Source organism: Zea mays, chromosome 3 (assembly GCF_902167145.1).
Source record: "Zea mays cultivar B73 chromosome 3, Zm-B73-REFERENCE-NAM-5.0, whole genome shotgun sequence".
Taxonomy (NCBI): Eukaryota; Viridiplantae; Streptophyta; class Magnoliopsida; order Poales; family Poaceae; genus Zea; species Zea mays.
Window position 1 is genome coordinate 198,735,123 of NC_050098.1, and position 11,279 is coordinate 198,746,401.

Below are 11,279 nucleotides of genomic sequence, written 5' to 3' on the forward strand. Positions count from 1 at the left end.
CTTCCCAGGTACCATCTTCCTCTCCTCCATCTCGCCCCTCTCTTCAATCTCCTCCGCCGACGCCCTTGTTTGGATATCTCTCGTATCTAGCTGTTACGTATCCAATCGTCCCCCATGAACTGATTAGGGTATAGGTTGCATCCACGTCCGTGGTTAAGAGTTTATCCCCCTGTATTGACTCCTAGCAAGTGTGATTTGTTGTATGAAGAGATGCTTCAACTTCAGTTTGTTCATAGTTAAACTCCTAGCAGTTTAACTATTTCTGGTCACCATTTAGGACAAACCATTGAAGTGTGTTTTGCACTGTTATTTATTTCTTTGTTACTTGAAACATAGTATTGTTTGTTAGCAGTCGAGGTAATAAATCGTTTCAATTACTGGATTTAAGTACATTGTCTCCATGTCTAGTTTATTCACTACTTTTGTTTGGAGCGACGTACTAACGTTTTTGTTGTCTAATGTACACTTCAGAATTTCCCCACCAACTCGGGTTCTTCCTCTCCTGGTTCCAACAACCACTGCAGGCAAGGTAATGTCAATATGTACTTGTTGGTTAATTAATTGTGATCATAGAAGAGGTGTTACCAAATTAAGTTCTCGGTGAACGGGATACCATTGATCTGTTTAAGCCATATTATTTGAAGAGGGTTTATTTCAAAGTTTGTCTATGTTAGTACCTCAATGTTAGTTTCTTCAACTTCAGTTTGTTCATGTTAGCACCCATTTCATGTCAATACATGGAAGTTAGTACATTGTCCCCTTGTCTAGTACACTAACCACCTAAATCCACATCAGATGGATTCCGCAGACTCCATAGCCGACAAGGCAATTGGAAGGATGCAAGAGATTGCGGACAAGATATTTGTCGTAGCTCGGGAAACAATCCGTCCAGGACGCGAGTTGACCTCATTTGACGCTACCAAACTTCGCGTAGCATTGGAGGACATAGCTTGCATGCTTGAGCAAGACTCTCTGGTGTTGCAAGAGAATTTGGACAACATTAACAACGTTAACAACCCGGGTGACAGCAGCTACGAACCGTCAGCCTTGTCCTCACCACCCCCAGCTGACGACTACCTTAGTCCAGATTGGGACTTTGCGGAGCACTTCGAACACTTCTGGGGTCTAGAATATGACTCAGACCAGATGCCTTCGTTTAGTGACAATGAGGTTTAAGTTAGACCATGGTGAACCTTGGACTCAGGTGTTAGGGTAACAGGGATAGATCAGCCTTTTGCTTAATGCGCAGGTCTATAGTAATCCCTGTGTTGTTCTGTCCACCAGGACTTTAATTTGTTAAGTCTATATATGTAATTATGACAAAACCCAATGGCACTCCTTATGGTACTACCTTATGTTATTATGGTCCCTTACCATTTCATTGTGTTTTCTTATTAAGTGCACTTCAATACGTATTTTCAATCGTCTACACTTGTTTTACACTAGATGGACAAGTCTGGCAAAGTGATTGCAAAGTGGGATAGCAGAGCCACAAAAATTTATACAGAAATTTGTGTAGAAGAGGTCAATGCACGGAACAGGCCACAACAATTTATAAATGCCGAAGGGTATGCTAACCTCACAAGGAAGTTTAAGGAACGCACTGGTCGCACTTACACCAGGGATCAAATGAAGAATAGGTGGGACTCCTTAAAGAGAATGTTCACCCAGTGGAAAACTCTTAATGAAAGGGCTACAGGACTTGGTCGCGATCCTCATACTGGTTCAATCAGTGCTCCAGATGAGTGGTGGGCTAAGCAAAATGAAGTAAGTAGACTTTTTAAAAAAATTTAGATTAACAATAGTAATGGCCATCTCAAAGTAGGAAATACCATGTTGCTGCAGACAATGTCAGGGTGTATTATGTTCAAAACTGCCCCCTAGAGAATGAGGACGAGCTAAAGGTTATGTTTGGACCCATTATCTGCACAAATCAAACAACCCTAGTTCCTGGCGTCGAGGATGCAAATTCATCATCTGATGATCATGTCGAAGCCACTTTAGGTGGGCGTGAAAATAGCACACCTGACCCATGCTCAAATGCGACTGGGAAACGTAAGGTGCGTCATGATTCTCCAAAACCAAAGAAGAAAAAAGATACGAGGGAAGAGTACATGAAACGCCTAGTCGAGGCTTTTGAGTCGCGTTCAATGACCACTAACAAGTCCATCACCTCTGCTGAGACCGACCCTGTCCGTGTTGAGGTTAATGCGCAGTTGCAACAAGTGATCGATGATGGTGCAGCTGAAGGCAGCAACCTACATTTGTTTGCCACTCATCTGTTGATTGAGAAAAAGTTTAGAGATGTATTTGCAACATTGAAGACCAAAGAAGGAAGGAACGCTTGGCTGCGCAGTGCTTTCGAGATACATGTTAAAAAGTCGACTTAGTGGTGGTCGTCCGACAATAGAGGGTCATGTTCGCTATTATGTTGCTGTTCATGTTAGTCGTCTCACTGTTATCAGTCTTGTCGTGTTACAAAATAAACATGTCGTACGCATAATTTTCCCTTTTGAACAATTTTGCAATTATTCGAGTTGAACATGTATTTGAATAATCAGAGTTGTATGTTTCTGAACAAGTCAATCTGTGAACTTCGTGTCACCTATGGTACATGAATGTGTCTTATATACTGTGCCTATACATGAATATGTGCCTGCTGTTTGTGTGCATGCAGATGGGTGACCCTGCTGCACACACATATGATCATAACACGGACGACGGAGATGCAGAATTTCTTGTTGCCCTATATGTTGTAGACATGTGGGGCAGGCCTTCCAGTGAGGTTTCTAGAAGAACAATGGTTGAAACAGGTATTCAATGGGTTGAGCGAACTTTGGAGAATAGTAACGATTGCTTTGACATGTTTCGCATGCGACGTACTGTTTTTAGACGATTGCATGATACTTTGGTCGAAAGTTATGGTCTTCTTCCAAGCCGTGGTGTCAGTACTATGGAAGCTCTAGGTATTTTCTTGTGGGCATGTGGGGGTCCACAATCATTTAGGCAGATAAGGAATAAGTTTGGTCACTCATTGGAAACTATTAGTCGCAAGTATAGTGAAGTACTTAATGCACTACATAAGATGTCAGCTGACGTAATCAAGCCCAAAGACTCAAATTTCATAGAGATTCATCCTCGTTTGCTAGAGGGGAGATTTTGGCCCCACTTCAAGGATTGCATAGGAGCAATTGATGGTACTCACTTTCCAGCGTCTGTACCGGCCTCGGAGCAACCCAAATATATTGGTCGCCACGGTTACGCATCACAGAATGTAATGGCCGTTTGTGACTTCGATATGAGGTTCACATTTGTTGTCACAGGTTGGCCAGGTTCAGTACATGACACTAGAGTATTACAAGATACTTTGATAACTTATGCGGACAAGTTCCCCCATCCACCTGAAGGTAAATAAGTATGTCGTACTTTTGTATCATACGATATTCATTTATGTCTTAAGTATTGAACTGTATAATTATGTTTGTGTAGGTAAATACTATCTTGTGGATTCAGGTTATCCAAATAGAAAGGGGTACCTTGCACCTTATAAGGGTCAGAAGTATCACATTGCAGAATGGCAAAATGCGAGGCAACCTATTGGGAGCAAAGAAGTATTCAACTATGCACACTTGTCGCTACGCAATGTTATAGAGCGATCTTTTGGTGTGCTTAAAATGAAGTGGAGAATTCTGTTAAGTCTTCCTTCATTTTCGCTTAAGAAACAATCCAAGATAATTATTGCATGTATGGCATTGCATAACTTCATTAGAGACAGTGCTCTACACGATAGAGACTTTGATGAACTAGGACCTAATAGCCTTGGTCATGATGTATGTGTAGGTGAGAGTAGTTCTAGCACATCTGATGAGTTAGACATGAGTGCATTTCGAGATGCAATTGCTAATGCATTAGTGTCGTAGTTAAATATGTAAATTTAACGGTAGTTATGTTGTAATGAACTCCACTAATTATATGTAATGACCTTTTGTTGGTTCGGTGTTAATGTGTATAGTTTCTTCAAACAGAATCTGCAATCTGAGAATCTGTGTATCTAAACACCTAGATTCTAACGAACAACTTTTTTGCACAGCTGGCGAACCAAACACCTAAATTCTAACCACCAGCTTTTCCCAACAGCCAGCTTTTCTCCACAGCCAGCTTTTCAGAAAAGCTATTCAGAAAAAAGCCGAACCAAACACGCCCATTGTTAGCGCTCGTCATGGCAACCGCATTCCGACGCAAAGGAGACTTATAGGCATTTGATGGGTCAGGCTCAAGTTTTTGAACTAGACGAAACTTGGATCCATCTGAATAGACATTGTTAGCGCTCGTCATGGCAACCGCATTCCGAACAATTTCTTGAACTAGACGAAACTTGGGGACAAATCGCGGTGACCAACGCAAAGGATGATTGGAAACTCATTTGGGGATCTGAAAATTTCTCTACAAAGAAGACTTATAGGCATTTGATGGGTCAGGCTCAAGTTCATCAGATTTTCAGATCGCTTTGGAAAAATAAATGTCAACCAAAGCATAAGGTCTTTTTTTGGCTTTGGTTAAAGAACAGACTCAATACAAGGGATATGCTGAAAAGGAAAAACATGACGCTTGAGTCTTACACTTGTGAGAACTGCATCTGGCATATGGAGGAAACTCTTTATCATCTCTTCCTCAGATGTAACTTCGCGAAGGCCTGCTGGAATTCAATTGGTTTGACGCCCCCAAGAATTACTAATCCTGTGGATGCTGCAGCAAATCTAGAACAACAGCTCAATGTTCCCTTCTCTATGGAAATCGTCATTCTCATGACTTGGAGCATTTGGAAGTGCTGTAATGCCTGGCTTTTTCAGGACAAGGACCCAACGGTGCAACAATGTAAAAATGAGTTCACAAAAGAATTACATCTAGTCACTCATAGAGCTAAAGGCAGATTCGATTCGGCCATCCTTGAATGGCTTCAACATTGGCAGTAGAAACCACCACTTATAACCTTCTGTAATATATCTTCCTGTATGCTCCTAACTCTGTCGTTTTAAAGTTTTAATAAAATTCCAGTAGGGGCTCGCCCCTCCTGTTCTATCAAAAAACCGCATTCCGACGCTCATCATCCCAACGACGACGGTGACACTTCGACACTCCTCCCAACGGTGGCGACGATGGTCCGGCGCGTGTCCTCCCAGCGGCGGTTACAGTTCTCCGATGCTTGTTCTTACAACAGCGGCGATGGCGCTCCAATGCTCCTCGTCTCGATGGGGCAACAATGCTGACCTTGAAGAAGGCGAGGATGCTGCTGCTAGTTTTCGAGCCGATCCGATCCTATCTTCAGCGCCGCAGATGCCTTACCTGCAGGTATGTTTGGTGTTCGACAAAATGCCCAAGTGCTCACAAGCTTGACAGAAAGAAAAAAATTCGCGGCAACTGAGGCCAAGGAACAAAGATGGCTTAAGCTTCTATGCAATGGAATAAACAATTATAGTATACTGAATAAACATGAATGTTCTGAGCACTTGTTATTTCGAACTGGGAACAACAATATTGAATGACATTGAACTGGAACATTAAAAATCAGCAGCCTCAATGTGTCAACTTACAATTATGAAAAATGTGTTCACATCTGACATGTAGATTGTCAGATATTCTCGTTATTTGGCACTCCATCAAATTGTAACTTCCTAACTGATGAAGCAGCATCTTGATGAACTCCAAGTAAAAGACTTGTGTATCCCCCTTTACACCTTGACCATCGAATCCCGAAGAATTCACATACATATTAAATTGTGGCATTGTTGCATTAGCATAACCGCCCTGGATTGATGGAATTGCCACAGTTGAAGGATGATCAAACATATCAGAGCCTCCATGCAGGTTTTCAGTTGTACTGTTTTGATCATCTCCTGTAATTAACAATACAAGTTAAAACGATTAAGAAATTAAATGGATCAATATGTAGTGAAAAATTTATTACAATTGATAGAATCAATACCTTTCGTGTTTTCACTGTTTTTGTCTTCCCTTTTCTCTTTTCGAGCGATATGGTTGATCCTTTATTCTTTGGGCCTTTTACCAAGGGGGCTTTAAATGATGTTTTACCTGTTAATGTATCTGTACAACACTCAGTCAAAATTGGAGGAACCTCATTAGCTTTTTCTTGCACCTTGGTTATAGAATTATCTGCTTCCAAGTCTAGCTTATCTATGGATTTCTCCAAATCATCAAAAAGCTCCTTTGACAGTGAACACTTCAATGCAACATATGTCGCCTTTCGTGAGATACATGCTGCTTGGGTTGTCAAATTTTCCTTCTCTGTTCCTTGTTTTTAATAGAAAATCCATGTTTTGCATATTTTGTCCATCTATTCAGTATATATTGTGATGGCAAAACGAAAGCATCATTTATGTTAAAGACTTTTAGGGCATGCTTGCATAATATACATGCAATATATGGATATTGTTATTCAACAATTTATATTTAGAAAATAAATTGCAATTTGAATTTCTTGACCTACCTATGGATTCATATTTTCTGTAAGAACATGTGGCGGCCAAATCTTCAATGTTGAATACTATTGATGCTCCAATATCAAGATTTGATTGTACATTCATAACCATATACGTGCACCCGTCAGATGGTGATGCATGGAAGGCTCTTGACAACTTTGATCCAGAGTTTGCCAGCGATGCAAGAAATGTTTGTAGTGGCTTGGCAACTTATGGTTTCATGCCTTTCAATATGACCATTGTGTCGTATTCATGTTGGCCTGTCATTGCCATAGTGTATAACCTTCCACCTGCTCTTTGCATGAAATACGAGTTTATGTTCTGATGTCTTGTTATACCTGGGCCTGAGCATCCTAGCATACGCCTCAATGTGATGCTTCAACCACTGATTGATGAGTTAAAGAAGCTATGGCAAGGAGTGGAAGCCTATGACTGCTTCAAGAAGCAGAAATTCAATCTACGTGTTGCGTATCTGTTCTCGGTTCATGATTTTATGGCGTATGGTATTTTCTCTGAATGGAGCGTGCATGGTAGATTGACGTGTCCTTATTGTGCTAAATATATAGATTGTTTTCATTTTACTGCTGGTGGCAAGATATGTTACTTTGATTACCATAAATGTTTTCTACCCTTCAATCACCCCTTCAGAAGGCAAAGAAAGGAGTTTAGGAAAGACACCATCGTCAAGAAGGGACCACCCAAGCGACTTAGTGGGATAGAAATTATAGAAGAGCATAGAAAACTTGTCCTAGACGAGAGTGGGAAAAGGTATCGAGGTTTTGGCGAGGAGCATAACTGGACTCACATACGTGGCTTTTGTACAATGTAAATCTCAGGGAACGCCTATACACTCGTGGTGAGGATGAATATCAATTTGGGCACCTTGAGTAGGTTGATGAGGTGTTTCAAAAAGAAGATTTGTCAACTAGTTTTTATATTGATCCTGCCCCAGCATTAGATTCACTGGTTGCAGACACTAACGACTTAACTTTTCCCGAGAGACGGAGAAGACAACCTGTTAGGAGAAAAGTTACATGGTGACCTCTACATAGAAGAGAACAAATAGATCATGATTTTGATGAACAATGTAAATTATTTTGTTCTTTCATTTGTTTCTATTTTTAAGGATTATGTCATTTAAACATTCCACTAATGAATAATTTATTATTTTGATGCAGGATGCCGCCAAAGTCGAACAAGTCAGTGAAGGGGTTGTTCAAAGGCCTAGGCTTATTTCTGGTCAGTTCTTCGAGCAGCAGCAGACGTCGAGAGTTGTCGAGCGCTACACATGGAGATGATGTAACATATATTGTACTAATAAGTTTGTTTACATATTTACCTTTATCTAAATATTGAGTTGTATGTACCTGGATGAGCAGCACAATGAGGACGTGCAACATAATGAGGAGCACAATGAGATGTAGTACGCGACATGGGACCAGACCGTGCAACAGCACCAGCCGTGGGACCAGTGGGACCACTAGAGAGAGCAGCAATAGATGTGGGACCAGTGGGCCCAACAGGCCCAGCTGACTAACAACCCGATGGATGATGCCTCACGAGGCTCTTCAGCGACACACACACGTCGCTCAAGAAAGAGCCAATCAGTAAAGTCTCATCTCGTGATAGAGCGAGAGGCTGATAGGATCTTAATCATGCCTCATGGAGATCGGTGAGTATAATATATTAACTTGTTTCATATAACTATTATATGTATTGTTAATGTTTTTGTGTAATGCAGGAATTGGGAGGATCTGTCCTTTGACGGCAAGGGACGCCACACTCAGGTTAACCTTACGTTGGGTTCTCTTTGCCGTCTTCACTACCCTAGTATAGTGAAGGTGTCAGACGGAGATAGCGTGGATGAGGTGCTCGTCAGTACCTGGGACGAGTACAAGTTAAAAAGGAACAAGACCACACCGACAGACAGAGACTTGTGTGTCATGACTTTTGGGTATGAATTCTCTATTGTTTTTGTTCTGTTTCTTAATATTTTTAATTCGATGACTTATATCATTGTATTTGTATTCTTTATGTTATAACTTCGATACCGGTTGACTGACGGAGAGATTTACATGGGGCACGCTGAACGTGTGTTTCAAAACAATACAAAGAAGCTGATGAAGGATGCCATATATTATGCGAGAATTCAGACTACAAATCTGTATTTTCAAAATCATCCTGAAGAAGTAGACCCCTTGAACAAAAAGTAAGGGTACTCAAAGAAATATTTGACTGAGGATCAATATCGTGGGGACTAGTATTCAATATGTTTTACCCTTTTTATTAATTGTTGTGATTGATATAATATGTAACATTGTGTGTGCAGGTGATGGTTCCATGGATGACGCCCATGCCTGATGCGTACTATGCTTGGTGTCGACATTGGGCTTCTGAATGCTTCGAGAAAGCATCGGCGCATCACAGGTAATGTCGAGGAACCAATCCTAACCACAAGTTTGGCGGTGATGACATGCTCCGAAAAGCTAAAAGAACAGTAATTTTGATCTAGCTATGTCGATCACCAAATAGTACGATTGCTTATGGATGTTTTTTGTTTATACAGGAAGCTATGCGTGGCCAAAAGCCTAGTAACATTGAGGTCTACCAGGAGGTCCATAAAGGACCAGACTCTAACAACCCTGGCTAGCTCTGCATCCAGACGACCACAGATCAGCTGGTGAGTTTTTGCCCAAAATTACAAACGTTCAAAGTATATAAATTTCTGCATTTGTAAGTTTGTGAATGATGTATAGCCGACATATGGGAAGGAGATGGTTTGGCACTATGGCCCTAACTTCGACTGGCGACATGAACTAGTGGATCCCTTGGCGGTGTACTCAAGTGGTGGGGAAAAAGCGCATGGACGGTAAGCTCCAACTTATGAAATTACATGGTTGATACTAAATTGATCATGCAATAATCATGATTTTTGAATTACTTATAGATACACACTCTTTAACGGATTCATTGACTCGTCGTCAGTGAGATCTCAGAGGACGGGTTCGTCTTCCTGTAGCTCATGCTCTCGTCAACCGAACGAGTAAAGTTAGAGATTATGAGGATGTGTGAGGAGATGAGACAAGAACGAGAATTTATGGAAGCTTGCAATACACATAACCAAGCGATGTATCAAGTGAGTATACATAATCCGAACTCTAAATTTTTATATTTTAATACAACATCTTCAATAGTAACACATATGTTTAATAGTTAATGCAGCAACAAGGCATGGCACCAAACATTCCACCACCAACACAATAGAGTCAGTTTGCATCCACACCAGCTCTGGTACGTTAATCTTAGCAAATTCGCTTAATAACATTGTCTAAACTAGCAATTCATCTAGTTAGTGTAGTAGCAAAACATGAACCATATACTTAACTTGTTGAATATTCATTAAATAGGGATTGGGGACTCAACAGTTCAACACCCCTCCGACACATATACCTGCACCTGGAGATAGGGTACGTTTGATAACTTTCGATGATTTTATACACTTGTATACTTAACTTGTTGATATTTGCATTTAACTTGCTGATATTTGCATTAAACATGTTGATATTTGCATCCTTGCATAGGTTACGCCCGAAGCGAGTGGGAGTGGGTCTGATCTCACATGTACTAGATTTGTTGAGTCCCTCTTCGTGTACCCTACTCCTGGTGGTAGCAGTGGCCAAAGCTCTAACCATACAAGTGGTGGTTATCCCTGAATATGGTGTTTGGTCATATTTGTTTCATAACTCGTGCACGCTATACTTTTCATGAAATAAACATTTTATCTTATCTCGTCGTTGTTATTTTAAATGGTTATGTAAGCTATTGTCGGCGTTTCGACCCCGGGGGGGTCCCTGGACCGACGAGTAAATTATCGTTGCGTGCCCCAGCCCAGATGGGTTGGCGCGAGACGGGACACGAAGGGGGGAAAAACCTCGGCTCTGTGTTATCCTGCGCCAGAGTGGGTGCGCTTGCAGTAGGGGTTACACGCGTTCGCGAGGGAGAGAGGGAGTCCCGCGCGACCATCCTCCCGTATGAGGGCCCTGGCCCTTCCTTTTATAGATGCAAGGAGAGGGTCCAGGTGTACAATGAGGGTGTAGCAATATGCTAACGTGTCCGGCAGAGAGGAGCCAGAGCCCTATGTACATGCCAACGTGGCTGTCGGAGAGGTGCTAGAGCCCTATGTATGCGGTGTCATGGCCGTCGGAGGAGCGTTTGAGCCCTGTAGCAGCACAACTGTCGGGGCTGTTGGGACCTTGCTGACGTCTCCTTGCTTTCGTAAGGGGCTGAGAGCCACCGTCGTCATGGACGCACGCGGGGAGCCATCATTACTTGTTACCGGGGCGAGCCTGGATGGGACGCCAGTCTTGTTCCCCCGTAGCCTGAGCTAGCTAGGGGTAGGGTAATGATGTACCCCCTGCGGCGTGGTCGGTCCGAGCCCAAGGTCGGGCGAGGCGGAGACTCCTCCCGAGGCCGAGGTCGGGGTCGGGCGTGGACGCGATTCCTTCCGAGGTCGAGGTTGAGGCTAGGCCCTGGGGTCGGGCGAGGCGGAGACCACGTTCCGAGGTCGAGGTTGAGGCTGAGCCTTGGGGTCGGGCGAGGCGGAGACCACCTTTCGAGGTCGAGGTCGAGGTTGAGGCCGATCCTTTTGGTCGGGCGAGGCGGAGACCACCTTCCGAGGCTGAGGCGGGGGCCGAGCCCTGGGGTCGGGCGAGGCGGAGACTTCTCCTGAGGCCGAGGCCCAAGGTCGGGCGAGGCGGAGCTTCCTGTGGTGCCTGAGGCTGG

General features: G+C 42.8%; 1 protein-coding gene across 1 annotated transcript; it reads left to right on the plus strand.

The window, feature by feature from the left end:
• Positions 1 to 2,498: 2,498 nt before the first annotated feature.
• On the plus strand, positions 2,499 to 4,003 carry LOC103651161 (protein ALP1-like). Its single transcript, XM_020551173.2, has 2 exons — positions 2,499 to 3,407; positions 3,490 to 4,003. Exons 1-2 carry the CDS (start codon positions 2,615 to 2,617, stop codon positions 3,918 to 3,920), a joined length of 1,224 nt encoding a protein of 407 aa, XP_020406762.1. The 5' UTR covers positions 2,499 to 2,614; the 3' UTR covers positions 3,921 to 4,003.
• Positions 4,004 to 11,279: the final 7,276 nt, after the last annotated feature.

What these genes read in the sequence shown, in the direction of transcription:
- LOC103651161 (XM_020551173.2), top strand. Translation starts at nt 2,615, where the DNA reads ATGAATGTGTCTTATATACTGTGCCTATACATGAATATGTGCCTGCTG. An exon ending in GTTCCCCCATCCACCTGAAG is followed by an intron (nt 3,408 to 3,489) that starts GTAAATAAGTAT and finishes ATGTTTGTGTAG; the next exon opens with GTAAATACTATCTTGTGGAT.